At 42.6% G+C, this 18,063-nt stretch overlaps 1 protein-coding gene across 2 annotated transcripts in view; it reads right to left on the minus strand.

Annotated features, from left to right (window-relative positions):
• NUP214 (nucleoporin 214) overlaps nucleotides 1–18,063 on the minus strand; it is a 179,739-nt gene that overhangs the window by 101,097 nt on the left and 60,579 nt on the right. For both annotated transcript variants that reach the window (XM_073630314.1, XM_073630313.1), the window contains exons 12-19: nucleotides 12,599–13,403; nucleotides 10,938–11,110; nucleotides 9,183–9,265; nucleotides 7,809–7,850; nucleotides 3,561–3,710; nucleotides 2,631–2,789; nucleotides 2,417–2,520; nucleotides 535–708 (exon numbers count right to left, since the gene is read on the minus strand). In XM_073630314.1, coding sequence (XP_073486415.1) covers nucleotides 535–708; nucleotides 2,417–2,520; nucleotides 2,631–2,789; nucleotides 3,561–3,710; nucleotides 7,809–7,850; nucleotides 9,183–9,265; nucleotides 10,938–11,110; nucleotides 12,599–13,403 — 1,690 coding nt within the window. The remainder of the gene's footprint in view (nucleotides 1–534; nucleotides 709–2,416; nucleotides 2,521–2,630; nucleotides 2,790–3,560; nucleotides 3,711–7,808; nucleotides 7,851–9,182; nucleotides 9,266–10,937; nucleotides 11,111–12,598; nucleotides 13,404–18,063) is intronic.

Here is an 18,063-nt window from a genome sequence, read left to right on the forward strand (position 1 = left end):
CTACTTATTGTTTGTGCTGGCTAACACCCCCCCCCCCACAACCTTTAATGTAGTGGTCAGGGGAGGAGTGTAGGGGAATACTAGAGTGAATATCTGAGTGACAGCTCCAAGTCTGCTGGGGCTGCTGACATCACATCCAATATGCTGGTGCCCAGCAGAAGTCTCATTAACATTTAAATGTTGTGTAGAGACAAGGGAGGGTTTTACAAGTAAATAGAATGCCTAATATAAGTTAAATGCATATATAATCCTATGAGGAGACTGCTGTTGAAAAAGGTAAATAAAAAAAGCAGTCTGGAAACAGGGTCTCTAAATGCAATAGGATCAGATAAGTTTCAAAGGCACAGATTAAGTTTGAATTCTGCATTTAATAAAGAATTTGTGTTTGTCAATTATTGTAACTGTAATAAAAATTTGACCACATTTTAGAAGATATGTTTCCAAGGGTTCCAAAGCTCCTTCATTCATCTATGAGCCAGGCTACTTGTTGCTCAGCACGCTGGTTTGTGTAAACATATATGGTAATTACCATACCTTTGACCATTGGATGTGTCTATCTGTATAGTCAACTGAGAGGTCTGGTTGTAAAGGCGGAGCTCCTGTAATTGGGCTACCAGCTGGTTTAATAGTTGCCTCTGCTGGCTGATGATTTCCTGATGACTAGCCAGCGTGTTAAAAAGCGTCTCTCGCTGCGGAACAGCAAAGCCCCTGTAGAAAGCAAAAAAAGTGCATAAATGTCCTACATATTTATTCTAACCTGAAAATGTTTCTAGCACAAAAAAAAAAAAAATCAAAACAGGTGTAAACACATGAATAACAGTGGTATTAAAGACAACTTCAGGTAAACACATTATATTAACAGGATCAAGCCACACATAAAAGCAGCCCATAGGCAAGTCATTTTTTTTTTTTTAGTTCATCCCACTGGTTGAACGAAACAAAATGTCTCAATTCCCCCATCCACACTCCATGTGGATAGTGGGGAAACCATCCGCTAACAAAATACACTAATCAGCACTGTCAGTTACAGCTGGTGGTGAGCAGCAAAAATCTAACAGGCTGGTTGTAGAGAAGTTGATCAACTTCTCTACAACCAGCCTGCCCATAACGAAATTAGGCTGTTACTTGTTGAACATGTTGGCCAGCTTTAGGAGACAACTCGTGTGTTCACCCCTATCACCCAGAACAAACACACAAATGCAAGTGCACATACATGTATATAAAAGGACATTTTTCCACAAATGTGTGAGCTATTGCCATAAACTGCAGAGCAAGAGCACTAATTCTTGGCTTGTATCTTATGATTAATTCTAAACTTATAACCTGCAAAGGCTTTTAAAGTATTGCCTATGGACAATTTTGGGCACAGTAGTTTTGAGCCATTCCATAGTCGCATGCAATTTTAAGACTTAACATGTTTGGTATCTATTTACAAAAAAATAAAAAATGCCTCTGTAGACAAGTGGTAAAGATGCATCTTAACCTCTTAAGGACCAAGCGCCGCAGTTGTACTGTGGCAATCTGGACGGTTCCCGCAAATCACAGTCATTGTATGTCGGCTCGTACACAGCGATTTGTGTGTGCGCCCCCTGCCAGCGGGGGAGCCAATCAGCGGGTAGGGCGGACTCTATGTGCACTGGCCACCCGCGATCATTCCCCGCACTGAAAGAATGGAGATTTGCCTGTGTAAACGAGACAAATCTCCGTTCTGACAGGGGAGATCACACAGATGCGTCTTTCTGCTATGCAGGAAGACGCATCTGTGTATTTCCCAAGTCACACAGTCCCCCATAGGTGTTAGCCCCTTCCCTGAGAGTGTCATTAGTACAATAACAGTGCATATCTTTAGCACCGATTACTGTAATGTCACTGGTTCCCAAAAAATGTGAGTTAGGTGTCCGATCTATCCGCCGCAATGTCGCAGTCCTGCTAAAAATCACTGATAGCCGCCATTACTAGTAAACAAATAAATATTACAAATGCCATAAATCTATCCTCCATTTTGTAGACTTTATAACTTTTGCACAAACCAATCAATATATGCTTATCGCGATTTTTTTTTACCAAAAAGATGTAGAAGAATACATATTGGCCTAAACTAATGAAGACATTAGGTTTTTTTTTTTGGATATTATTATTATTATATATATTATTATTAAATATTGGGGGGGGTTTTCAAAATTGTCACTACTTTTTTGTTTATAGCGCAAAAAAATAAAAACCGCAGAGGTGATCAAATACCACCAAAAGAAAGCTCTATTTGTGTGGGAAAAAAAGAACATAAATTTAGTTTGGGTACATTGTCGCATGACCGTGCAATTGTCAGTTAAAGTGAACGCAGTGCCATATCGCAAAAAATGGCCTGGTCATTAAGGAAGAAAATCTTCCGGTCCTTAAGTAGTTTAAAAATACCCACCTCAGTTTTTTCTTATTGTACAAATATTGATCCCACCGATAATCAAGGACATTATTGACATCCTGAATAGCATATTCCACATACTGATTGAGTCTGCGAATTTCCTGTATAAGTAAAGCAAGAGATTGGGTCAGAAGAAGAGCAGACTGGTGAAAGACATCATTGTTCAGTTACATTTTGTTTACTGTAGAGAAGCACCGGTCCCCAGTATTACCTGCATCTGTGCCTCACTCTTAGGGTCCAGAGGTCTCTGCTGCAAAAGCCGGCAGTATACTGGATTCTTTTTTTTTTCATTCAGTTCTTTTGCATCCTGCACAGTTGTAAATGCATCGCGCAGGGTGGTTTGTAGACACCCATTATCATTATGTAGAGACTAAAACAAAAAAAAACAAAAAAAAAAAAAAAAAAAAGAGACATCTGTAAAGACCGTTCCTAAAAAAACACAAGCCACATACAATAAACACATTCTACGGTCTTCATACACGTGTATAGCAAGTGTATTAGAAAGTATGCTTAGTCATTAAATGGGTTTATTTCAGACATTACTGTGATGGACTAGCAAGATGCATTTTATTGTTTAGAGCACAGCTTTCTGAGTAGAGGTGGAGTATACAGAATATAGACATCACAGTGTAAAGAATGGGGCAATCTAGAATGTTACACACAGCGTAGTGCAGAAGAGCACATCCCACCACGCAGCACTCCATACAAATTAGCACATTATACCATACACCCCAATGCAATTTGGTTTAAATTCTGAAAAGATTACTAGAAGTGTGTATAGCACTGTGCAAATGGTTAATAAGTACTCACACCCCGTTTAGCACCTTATCTCATAGGAATGCTGCTTGGGGAAAGTGAGAGAACAAAGCTGGCCAAGAGCATAAAAGCAAGGCAAATAAAACCATTAAGAGCTGGAAATGTTGTCCAGCTTTATATATGCGATTTGGGAAGAGTTTATATTTGATTACCATTGACAAATGAAATGAGTAACAAAACTCTTTCAGACTTTTCCTTGTGTTCCTGCCTGTGTCATAGGGCTATATGTCACCACACTATATTTGCTGCCCATAGACAGATTACTGGCTACATGGTTAATAGGATTTGCCCCAACAATACAGCACAACACTACTACTGTACTTACCTCTGTGGTTGCTTTGATATCCCGCACAAAGGAATCAAGATCATTGCACTCTGTCTTCAATCGTCTCATCTCCTCAGCAGTCCCTACAATGAAACAGGCCTTTGCTGTCCGTGCTTTTAATTCATCCATTTCTTTCTGAAAGTGAGCAATCTGGGCAACAAAAAATTTATCACAATGTTTTAAAAAGACAATAAAGAGACACTGGGGGCAGATTTACTAAAGCTGGTGCATGCAGAATCTGGTGTAGCTGTGCATAGTAGCCAATCAGCTTCCTGTTTTTTTTCCCCAAACTGAAGTTAGAAGCCGATTAGTTACTATGCACAGTTGCACCAGATTCTGCATGCTCCAGTTTTAGTAAATCTCCCCCCACTGAATCATTTTCATTGTTAAATTCACATATTTATCACTGCATAATCAGCAGTGGGATAGAAAACCATCAACTTTAAAGTGGAACTCAAAGCAAACAGATAAACACAGGTATAGTGCCTGTGCACACAGGCTATGATTTATGTCAGAACTGCTTTTCTCCACATACAAGTCAATCATAAAAAAGTAGCTGGAAGCAGCTTAGGATGAGGTCAATTACAGGTCAAATCCACACGTGGAGGAACTTAGAGGCAAACACAAGATGAATGCACCTATCTACCCAAGCCCTGGAATGGGTTTTACCTACACAAAGGTTGTATTGCAAAAAGCAAGCGATGTCCTTATTTCCTGGTTTAGATTTGCAGATTCCTATGTCTGCAGAATGAAAAAATAAATCAGCATCACCACTTTTGTAAACTCAGTAAGGAGGTTCCCCAATGTACCTGTAAGGCAGGTCATACAAAGTTCGAATTCCGAACAAATTTTCTTTCGAAAACCTTTTCATAGAATTTTCGTTTGAATTTCGCACCTATTAGTGGGACACAGCAACGGCCGATTTGTGTGCGGCTATCGAATGGGTGATCGAACATGTTGGAAGTTTTTTGAAAAACAAACGATTTTCTAATCAATGATGGGAGAATCGTGTGAGAAATAGAATTGAAAAAGGAATGCACGAGTGCAAGAAAAGTAAAGTCCCGGAAGGAAAAGAAGATACCCAAACACGAAAATTCTTTTCTGTAGCAAAAGGAGGTGAAATTGAAGGCTTGACTGGTCGAAATTCAAAAATCAATGGTGGCACCATCGGATCACAAAACGCACAAAATTTCTGATTTTGAAAAGACAATTTGTTCGGAATTCAACCATGTATGGTCAGCCTGAGGCTGAACCAGAAATAAAGAGAAGTTTTTGGTTATGCAGTGAAGCAGATGTGTGCGACGTACAAGAATAACTAAAGGTTTGAAAAACCCCACTGTAGCTAAAATATGGAAGGAACAACTATTTCTAACTATGCTTAAACCTGCTCCATCCCCCTTTTAAGGCTAGGTCCACACCTATGCAGGTTGCGGTTGATGCATTTTTCAGGTGTGTTCTGTGTTTTTGATGTGTTTAATGCCTTTTGCGTTTTGGGGGGGGGGGGGTTGTAATAGTAAAGTATGGCAGTTATGTTCATGTAGATGCAACTTTACACTCTCTGGCACACAAGTAGCATCAAAATAGTGCCAGAACCTTTGTGTCCAAAGTTGCATGGTATGGTTAGGGTTAAGGGCTAAGGAACAGACTTAGGGTTAAGGGCCAGACGTAGGGCTAAGAAATACAGTTAGGGTTTTAGTTAGGGTTAGCATATTAACCCTATTACCGCTAACCATGACAATTTCTGCTAACCCTAGCCCTAACATATAATCCTAACCCTTAACCCTAACATAAAACTTGAACCCTAGCCATTAACCCTAACATTTAATGCTAGCACAAACGTTCCTGAACTACTTTGATGCGACTCGAGTGCCAGATGGTGTAAAGTTGCATCAAAGTCGCACTACATGAACAGAACTGTCAAACTTTCCTATTAGCCCCCCCAAAAAACACAAAGTGCAACACTTGCATTTTTGGTGAAGTTTACTACTGCTTGAAAGGAGTGCTAACACATGAGGTCTTTCATCTTCAAGGCATATGTCTGCCTACAGAAGGATGGGATGTTGGCAGACAAAGAAAAAACCTACTACCAGCATGCTTTCATTCAGTAGAAAAGCAGTAACAGCATGATCATAAACATAGAGGGGAGGGGGGACCTGTGTCCCTCAACAGACTAAAAGGAAAAAAAAAAAAAAAAAAGATTTTACAGCGAGTACAAAAATTGTAATTTCTTTCTCATCCATTACCTTTTCGCTGCCAGAGCCGTGTTTGCATTTTCTGCACACGTTTAAAAAATAATAATGTTAGGCCTGAAGACTACACAAAACCCCAAACAGTATATATTTTCTGAAAACAGACACCCTAGAGAATAAAATGTTGGTATTTTTTATGTCACGAGATTTTACCGCAAAATGTCAGTAAAAGAAAAAAAAACAACACACACTAAAATGAATTGTAGGGCAAACAAATGCAATAAACTACCCACATTTTTTGATAAAATATGAAAGAGGAGGTTGCACAGAGTAAATAGATAGACATCATGTCAAACTTTAAGTTTGTGTGCGACCGTGAAATGGTGACAAACATCAGAACCCTATATTTCTATAGGCAACACTTCAAAAAACCCCTATCAATTTAGTGTTACACAGGAGGTCTTGTGCTAGAATCATTGCTGTCACTCCGGTGTGCGTGGCGATATGTAACATTTATATCGCAATTTATGTTTTTTTTCACGTATAGCCGCTCCAAATCGTGTGTTTATGTCTCTATGTGCGTATATATGTGGGGGTCCTCAAAAAATAATTTTTTTTGTTGGGATTGTATGTGCTTGTCTGTAATTTTTTTGCATACAAAAAAAAAAAAAAAAAAAAAAAGATATATCTATCTATATATATATATATATATATATATATATATATATATATATATATATATACACACACACACACACATATATGAGAATATATATATATATATGTGTATGTATGTATGTATGTGTATATATATATATATATATATATATATATAGATAGATAGATAGATAGATAGATAGATAGATAGATAGATAGATAGATAGATAGATAGATAGATAGATAGATAGATAGATAGATAGATAGATCTTTTTTTTTTCCATTAATCGCATTGCAACACATCCCTTCCCAGCTATGCTAGATAAGTGACCCGGAAGGGAAATCACATCTCGCTTTCTGGGTCACAGCAAGAAGGGGAGGACAGCGGGCGTGTCCACTTCTCTCCATCCCCTCCACCTGCCATATCGGTCACCGATGGGCAAGTAATCAGAAGAAATTTTCAGGCCAGAAGGGAGGGTGGCCTGTACTGCACTCCAAGAAAAGGTTTTTTTTCAGGCTAGTCAAAAATTCTTATGTTTTAATCAGAGTACAGGGCAAAGACACCTTTAAGTCTTAATCCTGAGAAGTAAACAAGCAATACAACTGAACGGTGGGCAACACAACAATGCCAACAGGCCCAAAACAAGGAGATCAGGTTCCAAACTCCAAGAGCAGCTCCAAGCACCTTACTGCTGAAAGCTGGCTCCTGACTCTCTTTCCAGCAGATGATGTCAGAACTCAGTCCCACTGTGCTGACCCTTCCACAATGAAAACTGACACAAAACAAGATATTTTAAAGAAAGGTGCCCAGCTACTTGAGGTAGCTCCCATCGCTTAGCCCGACTGGCCCACTCACAAAGCGAGTCTTCAGAGACAGGGCCGGCATTAAGGCAATTTCAATGGCCCTGGACCTGTAAAGCGGCCCACTGTTAACCTTTTCCAAACCAAAGTCCGGAAAGTGACCTATGTGGAACCAAAACTGACTTGTAGACTCTCCCTGCATCGTCCAGTTCAGTGGGGTCTGTACATGGCATGGCATTTCAAAAGCCAGGCTGTGGATGGTCACTCTAGATAACTGCAATTGGAGAGGTCAGCTCTACCAGCTAAGAAGAGAAGAATCTTGAATGAAGAAGGAAAAAAGCGCTAAAAAAAAAAAAAAAAAATAGGCTTTTTTTTTTACAAAGCAGAGCTGCATAAAAGACATCCATCATCCTCGGACACTTGCAAAAAAAAAGACATGCTGGTAGTAAGAGGAGTTCTCTTGGGCTGGCCTACAGTTTTTTTCTTGCCAGTGTTCAATCATCCTATAGGCGACAGTATAACCGGAAGGAGAAAGACTTCCTGTGTTCCTCAATAGACCAGAAAAAATGACATATATTGCACATTTTTTAAAAACACATACCTCCTCCTGTATTGCATTTAGTATAGGGTTGGTAGCTTGGGGCTGAAGAAAACAAAACAAAACAAAACAAAAATTTATTATAAGGCATCAACCTTTTCACAATTAAAGCTTTATACCAAAAATATTTCAAGGGGAGTTTCAGGTGGAAGCCAGTTAAAGCAGAGTTCCACCCATATAAAAGTCAGCAGCTACAAAAAAGTGCAGCTGCTGACTTTTAATAATCAGACACTCACCTGTCCCACAGTCCAGCGATGAAGGCTCATGAAGCCCTGCTTCTCTCTCCCTCCTCCCCGAGGCGCCGACATTCTAACTGTGGGTGCCCGGTTGTGGCTTCACAGCATGCGCGAGCCGCGCTGTGAATGGTCGGGCAATCTTCTGGGACATGTGACGTGTCCCAGAAGATTGCAGGTAGGGAGGGGGGAGAGGTGAATTTCCTTCCGGCTCCGCAGAGCCTGGGGAGGAAGTGGGAGCTGGGTGCCCATAAAAACTGGGTATCCGCTCCCCCTCCAAAAAAAAAAAAAAAAAATGACATGCCAAATGTGGCATGTCAGGGGGTCACCATCACTTAAAGCGGAAGTTCCATTTTTGGGTGGAACTTCGCTTTAACATACCATTGTCTTTTTTTGGGCCATGGAAGAAAACCCACACAACCACAGGACTAACACAAACTGTGTACAGATTATGTCTGTGGTTGGAGCAGAATCCAACATCACCGTGAACTACAAAGTCAACATACTGAAGGTTTACAGCAAACAAAGTGTGTAAACTTACGTGCCCTTTTATTTTATTTTCTGTACTGATCTGTAGTAATGCTGTCAGAGAATAATACAAAACGACTTCCCAGCAGGTGAATACAAGCTGGGAGGACTTTCTGCTAAATAAGACCGCACCATGTAATGTATAAAACAGTTTGGTGCCTGAAACCTGCAGCAGTATGTTAGTCTGAGATACATTTCAAGGCCTGACTTAGGACTGACCCTTTATAGAACAAAATTTTGGTTAAAGGAATACTTCACCTTTGGGAACACGTAACATGTTCCCAATGCTGCAGCCGCTGCCTGATCCCCGCACTCCCTGTGACAGCAGTACGGGGCGAAGGTTCCCATACTAGCTGTCAGTTTTTTAAATCAGCGCAGCCGTGCGGGGCTCTGTGTATGAATGAACTACAAGTCCCGACATCCTTTGTGGGTGTCAGTTTGTAGTACCTGCAAAAAAATGTGCATTTTTTTTCAAGTGAACTTTAAGGACTCAAAAGTATTTTTCCAAAAGCAGTTATAAAAGCACCGTTGACCGCAGGACTTTTTTTTTAATTATTATTCCTTTCAGCTACTGATCAAAATGTTTTACATATTCCTGCCATGGGACGCAGATTACCTGAGGAGGTGTTTGCTTCACCTCTGATGAACTGATCTTCAATGCCTTCTGGCGCATTACTGGGGTTGCTTGTTGCGGATGGCCTAATTAAAAAAATAGATATACCTGTTAAAGAATATGTAAAGCCAACATTTCATATTCCAGATATGTAATTGCTGTACCATTTACTTGTATGAAAAAGTATCCTGTCTTTGTATTGCTGCCTTTGTGTTAAATTCCTGGTGTTCCTGCCAGTCCCTCTGCTTTCCTATTAAAAACTGACCACACTAAGCAGGGGAGCACAGTGAGGCAAGTCCTCTAGCTGTGCTGGGAACTCAGCCTGCTCTCCTCCAATGATGAGCCTTCTCTTGGCACCCCCTCCTTGCAGAGCCTTTCAATGGAAATTTAATATGCTGCTGCTTCTCCTTCCCCCGCTCTCTGAGCTCTTTATGCAGCTGAGATCAGAGGGAATGTGATCACTTAGACACAATCAAGGAACCGAGAAATAAATTTGGATGTATGCAAAAAAGAAAACCATTTACATGGCACCTCATGGTACACTATTGCACTGGGAAAGGAAACTAGAGAACCTCATTAGGCATCACGGACTGTGCAAGAGCATTCTGCTCTTAACAAGGATAACTGAAACACACTGTAAGCAAGGAAGGTCTCCTAATTGCTCACCGTCACATGCACTTTCCATGAAGCCTAAAAGTTGTATTGTCAACGTTTTTTGCAGAGCATGTTCCACTGCTGTCCTAAACAAGAAGCTGTCCCTGAGCAATGACATGCAGCCTTCACAGTGTTATAATGCAACAGAGTATAAAACAAACTGGGCAATTTAAAAACAAAAAACAGGGCAATTGCTTATAATACACAAAAAGGGACATATATCAAACAAATCAGCAACCCAATTAGTTGCAAACTAGGCTGCGTCTCCTTCAGTAACATTTCTGTGACATTATTCCTGGACAGCCAACTGCAACCATTTGCAAAGTTCAACAACGGACTTATTACCAAAGAGACAGAATTACACCCCAAAAAGATACATAAATGAGAAGTGATCAGGGTCAGGTTTCATTCAGTTGCTGGCAAAGGAGGAAGTTAAAACTCAGACAGGAATTTTGTAATAAATCTGTCTTATGATGCTTTTCACTGCTCAGGCTTAGCATTGCAACAGGATTAATAAATGTTCCCCACAGTGTTCTAGCACACTAAATGTCACTAAGTTAGGCCCCTTTCACATGGGCGCCTCCACGTAGCGGATTCCGCTTGCTCAGCAGGGATCGCTCCGCTGATCCCCACTGAGCAGGCGGATGACAGGTCCGTGTCCGCTCTGCTGTGCAGAGTGGACATGGGCACGGTCCAGCTTTCCTCTATGGGGGAAAAAAGGAAGGCAACGGACTGCCTGACTTGAGTCTGCTGACATCTGCCGCTCCTTAAGGGAGACTGGAGGGTCCGATCAGGTCCGCCTGAAAAACTGACAGGTGAACCTGATCAGACAGCCTGTGTGAAAGAGCCCTTATAGTTTACATTTACTAGTTCATTGTTTAGCTTAAATACAGAAAATAGTAGTCATGTAATAAAAATTTGCAGAAACATACATTTCAGTTGATTCTCGCAATTGTTTTGTTACCTTCCTTCCAAGAAAATCAGCATAAAATTAAATTTGACAAGGAAAGTTGGGACTTCCGCATAGCACTGTATACAAATTACAGTTATTGGAGACCATATTCCACGCTACACTAAATTTGGTCTTAGACAGCAGTAAATTACCATCAGGAAATGAGCGGTTGGGAGCCATCATGGACGCTGACTGAATTGATGGAGGCCCAATACTGCTCTGGGGAACAGCTGCCACTGTGGACTTCACAGGAGGGGTTAAAGGATATGACTGGCTATGAGGAGTAAAAGCAGGTTTCGTGGCTGCTTCATCAACGGCACTGAATCTAGAAGAGAAAGAAGAATTGAATATACAGATATGCAACAAATATGGTCACATATAAAGAGAATAATCACTTAAAAATTACTGCTAGTTCACTTTAAAAACTCAGACTATTGGCTCACTATAAATAATTATGTTCCCTGGCTGCCTGAGATTGTACTGGCTTCTTGGAAAGACTTCCTGGTTCCCAAATGCTACAATATTTTATCCACTGCTGTCCTCAATCACGATGTACTTGAGAATGGAATTTTAACATTCAATAATATAGGAACTGGCATTCATGCTAACCAGTTGTTAACCACTCACAGACAGTCCAGACACAAATGTTCATATTTTGGAAATAAAGTTAAAAATCGCCTTAATATAAAGTAGGGAAGAATTAGGGACCTTTCACACTGGGGCGGGGGCGGCATCAGCGGTAAAGCGCCGCTAATATAAGCGCCGCTTTACCATCGGTATTCGGCCGCTAGCGGGGCAGTTTTACCCCCCGCTAGCGGCCGAGAAAGGGTTAAATACCACCGCAAAGCGCCTCTGCAAAGGCGCTTTGCCGGCGGTATAGCCGCGCTGTCCCATTGATTTCAATGGGCAGGAGCGGTGAAGGAGCGGTATACACTCCGCTCCTTCACCGCTCCGAAGATGCTGCTAGCAGGACTTTTTTCCCGTCCTGCTAGCGCACCGCTCCAGTGTGAAAGCCCTCGGGGCTTTCACACTGAAGGCAAAGCAGCGGCACTTTCGGGTCGGTTGCGCAACAGCGCCTGCAAACCGCCTCAGTGTGAAAGGACCCTAAAAGTGGTTGTAAAAAAAAAAAAAAAAAACCACAACCACCATGTTACACTTGTTTGCTCTGTGCAATCATTTATCACAGATCAGCCCTGATCCTCCTCTTCTCAGGTCCCCTGCCGATGCTCCTGGCTCCTCCTTCCAGCCAAGTGGCCCCGCAGCAAGTAGTATGCTATGGGGGCACTCGTGCATGCTTGCTCCTGAGCCCTGCGTATCCATAGACACAATGTGTGCACTTTGGCCCCGCCCACACTCCCTCCTCACCGGCTGTGATTGACAGCAGTGGGAGCCATTGAGGAGGGATGAGCTGAGAGAGCCTCTGCTCTCATGCACAGCGATGGATTAAAATTTGGCTCAGTTAAGTATAAGGGGGAGCTGCATACTGAATGTTTTTTACCTTCATGAACACAAAGCAATAGGTAAAAAACTTCAGCCTTTAAAACCACTTTAAAATATCTATATTTTATTACTGTCTGTATCACTTTGGGAAAGATTTCACCATCCTATTTTCTGGCCTTAAACAGAAAAATAAGAGTGAGCTTCTGTATCTGGGACATAAAAAGTAAAAAAAAACAAAAAAAAAAAAAACTGACAAGAGGCTCCAAACCACTTCAAAACTAATAAAAATGGCAGACATTGCATTTTAAAATCCATTTACAAAACACAATACAAGTTATGCTAAGTGTGATAATTTCTAAATTTTAGTACATACTTTGCGCTAAGGTTCATTTTGACATTAGAAGTAGAAAATGCAAAACTGGAGCTGGCTGCTTGTTGTGCAATGTTAGTGGAGTTGTCTGTCTTGGAAGTGGAGGTTCCAAAAGCTGGAGGTCCCTGGACAGCGGAGGAAAAACCCTGGGGATTTGAGGGCACAGAAAAACCAGGATGGGCTGTTCCTGCTGAAGCAGATGGCAAATTTGTGGAAAAGCTAAAACCTGCAGTAGATTCTTGGGGTTTTCCAACAGGGCCTGTGACGCCAAAATGTGAAGCGCTAGCCTGCGGTTTGCTGGGACTTGGAACCGTGGCACCAAATCCTTGTGCAGTAGCCTGAGGTTTGCTGGGAAAACTTGCTGCAGGAGCGCCGAACACCTGTGAAGTGGTCTGCGGTTTGCTGGGACTTGGAACCGTGGCGCCAAATCCTTGTGCAGTAGCCTGAGGTTTGCTGGGAAAACTTGCTGCAGGAGCGCTGAACACCTGTGAAGTGGTCTGCGGTTTGCTGGGACTTGGAACCGTGGCGCCAAATCCTTGTGCAGTAGCCTGAGGTTTGCTGGGAAAACTTGCTGCAGGAGCGCCGAACACCTGTGAAGTGGTCTGCGGTTTACTGGGAAAACTTGCTGTGGCAGGAGTAAAAACCTGGGCAGGCTTGCTGGTAGTGACAGGCAAACTAAAAGCTGGGGGTGTTGGCTGAACTTTGGAAGCAAGGCTAGATACAGGAATGCTAAAAGCTGGATTGATGGCCGAAATTGTACTAGATGGAGCTCCAGGACCCTGGGGGGGATGGGAAGGAACACTTGATGCTGCAAAGATAAAAAACAAAAAAAGGAATTAAGCACGTAAACAATTTTCTGATCCAAAAATAGACAGACAATCTTGCAGTTATAGTTTCACTACAGTTACCACCATTTTCCCATACCAAGAGCTATGAATTAATATTAAAGCTTCCTGCAGCATACATTCAACAAACTTTCCTAAAATAATAGGTAAAAGGCATGGTTACCAGATGTTGCACCTTAACGCTGGAACGATTCACATTTTTGCTGCTGTTGGTTTGTATGCTGAGCTTCATCTGAAAATGCTGGCTAGCTGATTTTTATCTTTCACACTTACTAAATCAAAGACTTGAAACAAGAATGCAGCAAGTGAAGTCAGCAGATTTGCAGGCTGGTTTCAGGTCAGTGATTCAGAAACCACTAGTACGGTGGTTCGGAAACCCTTACCTTTGCAAATGAACTCCCTTTTTTTCCTGTTGTTTCTGATTCACTTCTGGGTAAGTACAAGTCCTAAATGAACCCAATATTTAAAAGAGAAATTTGGGAATTTAAAAAAAAAAACAAAAAAACAATTATTCTCACGTTTACGTGAATGCAGTGTGGATCCATGCTGCATTTGTCCCCTGCCTACTCTTGGTCTTCAGTCTGCAGAAAGTCAGTCCCCTGGGCTCTGGTGGAGGAGGCTGGCTCAGGCTCTCAGCGATTTGCTGAGAGCCTGAGCCAGCTGCCAGTCCAGGCATCTAGGTGGATCCCAATTGTAAAGTCAGGATCTTTCCTGAGCGGGCTGAAAACAGGTCGAAGGAGTACAGAACAGAGTACACTCCTGGGACCCATAGAAATATAGCCAAAAGAGCTTTGGCCATGTATCTCCTTTAAGCCACTGGATCATCACAACAGCTTGGCAACTATCATGTTAAGAAGGAGATCTCTTCGATTTTCCATCTCAAAGTTGTGTCCCACCTGAAGTATCTGGGCATAAACATAACTGCTTCTCCCCTGATGATTATCCCAGATAATGCTGCCCCCATTGCTGTCCAGGTTTCAAGCCCAATGTAAAGTTTGGTGCAAGCTCCTCCCTTCAGTAGTAGGATGTACTAACCTGCTTAAAATGAAAATGGATGCCTTAGCTCCCGAACTTTTTGCACAACTACCCTGTTTGGATACCCCTACAGATTTTTATTAATATTAATGGAATATCCAGGAACTTAAAGAGGAGTTCCACCCAGGGGGTCCATTAAAAAAAAAAAAAAAAAAAAAAAAATTTAAAAGTCAGCAGCTACAAATACTGCAGCTGCTGACTTAATTGGACACTTACCTGTCCCTGGGTCTAGCGATGCAGGCGATCGAAGCCCCGCTCGTCGGCATTTCAACTGTGGGCGCCGGGCTGTGGCTTCATAGCCTGGCACCCACTGCGCATCCGAGAGCGGCGCCGCGTGCCGTGATTGGCCGCTCAATAACCTGGGACCTGTAATGGGTCCCAGATGATTGACAGGAGGGAGGGAGCAGAGCCGAGCCTTTCCTGTGCCGAGGGGGAAGTGATGTCACCAGCCCAGGCAAAGGAAGAGGGAGACTACGAGGGACCACCTAGCAACAGGCATTTAGAGGTAAGTAAAAAGAAAAAAAAATATCCAAATTTTTTTTGTTTTTTAGACTTTTTCAGGTATTTTTGTTTTTTTGGGTGGAACCCCACTTTAATTTGGTGAAAGAAAGCCCCTTGTATAAAACTGGAGTTATTACAGTATCCCAAAGATGCTGGTGGTTTAGCAGCTCCTAACCCATGGATATATTTCCTTATGGCTCAACTGCAGCATCTTGTAAGGTGGGACTCAGAGTTGTCTACTATTGCCTCTTATCGCTTATTTTCTTATGTGTTTAAGGGTCGGCCACCTCTGTATGCCTTGGAAGGGGCATTGGGAGGCACTAGTCTTCCCGCTTTGTCCACCCTTTTATTAATGTGCAAGGTGTGGGATGCTGCCAAATTATTAGGGATTATCTCCCTTAATAAATATCCCCTTCCCGCCGAGCGTACACAGATGTGCGGCTGCGGCTTTCGGGGGTTATACCGGGATGATGCCCGCAGCCGTTTTTTTTTAGAGCCGGCGATCGGCTTTCCAGGTATAACAACCGATGCGGCTAAAAGCCGCTCGGCTGTTATCCTGGAGGAGCGGTAGGGGACAGCCCCCCTCCCGCCGCCGCCCTGAGCGGGCCTCCCGTCCCACCGGGAGACCCGATCTGCGATCCGGTACCTCCGGCGCCTAGTGACAGACTGGAACAAAGCCGTAAATGGCTTTGTTCCAGTCTCCTGAATGTAAACATGGAAGCAACGTCACAACGTCACTTCCTGTTTACTCAGCTGCCAATGGTGCCGGTTTTAAAAAGATATACAGTATTCAGAATAGCTGAAAACAGCGATCTGAATACTTTGAAATGTAAAGGAGGGATCGGGGGTCTTTCAGACCCCCGATCCCTCCATAGAGAGTACCTGTCACCACCTATTACTCACAAGGGATGTTTACATTCCTTGTGACAGCAATAAAAGTGATCAAATTTTTTTTTTTTTTTAACACAATTTAATAATGTAAAAAATAAATGAAATTAATAAGAAAAAAGTTTCTTAAAGCGCCCCCGTCCCCGCGAGCTCGCGCAGCAAAGAAAACGCATATAGAAGTCGCACCTGCATATGTAAACTTCCCAAAAAGTTGCGTTTAAAACACCGCTGCACAAATACCATGTGACATAAAATATTGCAACAATCGCCATTTTATTCTCTAGAAAAAAATATATATAATGTTTGGGGGTTCTATTATTATTATTATTATTATACAGGATTTATATAGCGCCAACAGTTTACGTAGCGCTTTACAACTTGAGGGTAGACAGTACAAATACAATACACTTTGATACAGTAGGAATCAGAGGGCCCTGCTCCTTAGAGCTTACAATCTAAGAGGGAAGGTCAAAAGATACAAGAGGTAATAACTGTGGGTGATGTGCTGATTGAGAAGATAAATGTACAGTTGTTAGGTGGGGGCCAGATAGGCTTCTCTAAAGAGATGAGTTTTCAGGGATCGTCTGAAAGTGGATAAAGTAGGAGAAAATCGGACGGATTGGGGTAGAGCATTCCAGAGGATGGGGGAGGCTCTGGAGAAGTCCTGAAGGCGAGCATGGGATGAGGTGACAAGGGAGTTTGAGAGCAGGAGGTCTTGGGAGGAGCGAAGAGAACGATTAGGTTGGTATTTTGTGACTAGGTTAGAGATGTAGCTGGGGGCCAGGTTGTGGATGGCTTTGTAATTTATAGTTAGTATCTTGAATTTAATTCGGTGATTGAGTGGCAGCCAATGGAGGGATTGGCAGAGGGGTGTAGCAGACGCTGAGCGGTTTGTGTGGTGGATGAGCCTGACAGCAGCGTTCATGATGGACTGAAGTGGGGATAGCCTATTTAGAGGTAAACCAATGAGGAGGGAGTTGCAGTAGTCGAGGCGGGAGATGATAGTTGAGCCGTTGATATTGACAGGGAAAGCAGGGGAAGTGGCACCTGAGGGAGGAAATATCATGAGCTCGGTTTTGGATAGGTTGAGTTTGAGGTAGTGATGTGACATCCAGACTGATATGTCTGTTAGTAAGTTGGTAATGCGTGAGGAGACAGATGGAGAGAGCTGGGGGGTGGAGAGATAGATTTGGGTGTCATCAGCGTAGAGATGATATTGAAAGCCATGGGAGGCAATCAACTGACCCAAGGAGGTGGTGTAGATTGAGAAAAGGAGAGGTCCAAGAACAGAACCTTGGGGGACCCCAACGGAAAAAGGAAGAGGAGAGGAGGAAGTAGAGTTGTATGTGACACTGAAGGAGCGGTGTGATAGGTAGGATGAGAACCAGCAAAGAGTACAGTCACGGAGACCAAAGGAGTGGAGTTTTTTGAGGAGGAGGGGGTGGTCCACTGTGTCAAAGGCAGCAGAGAGATCCAGGAGAAGTAGTACAGAATAGTGTCCATTGGCTTTAGCCATTAGTAGGTCATTTGAGAGTTTAAGGAGAGCAGTTTCCGTGGAGTGTTGAGGGCGAAAACCGGACTGGAGGGGATCTAGAAGTTTATTCATGGTCAGATGGTTGCTTAGTCGGATGTAGACCAGTCTTTCAAGAAGTTTGGAGGAGAAGGAGAGTAAGGAGATTGGACGTAAGTTGTTGAGATTGGTGGGATCCAGTGAGGGCTTTTTTAGAATGGGGATGACTAGCGCATGTTTTAGAGAGTTTGGGAAGATGCCACAGGAGAGTCAGAGGGTGAGCGTAGCATTTGCGAGGGAACAGGATCCAGGGGGCAAGTGGTTAGATGGGTGCTAGATAAAAGTTTAGCAACCTCAGTAATAGTAACAGGGTTGAATGAGGGAAGTAATGATTGTATCTGTGGACATGGGGTGTTGCATGGGGGAGGTTTTTGCGCATTGGTGATCTCCTCATGAATTGTATCAATCTTAGTTTTGAAGTGATTGGCAATCTCCTGGGCAGTGAGTGTGTTGGTGGGTGGAGACAGTGGAGGACAGAGTAGAGTATTGAAGGTAGAGAAGAGATGACGTGGACTGGAGGAGAAGGTGTTAATGAGTGTGATAAAGTAGGTCTGTTTGGCAGTGTGAAGGCAGGAGTAGTATTTTAGGAGGGCAGATTTATATTGTGTGAAGTCTTCCTGGGTCTTAGT

This window comes from Aquarana catesbeiana, linkage group LG05, assembly GCF_042186555.1.
Source record: "Aquarana catesbeiana isolate 2022-GZ linkage group LG05, ASM4218655v1, whole genome shotgun sequence".
NCBI lineage: Eukaryota > Metazoa > Chordata > Amphibia > Anura > Ranidae > Aquarana > Aquarana catesbeiana.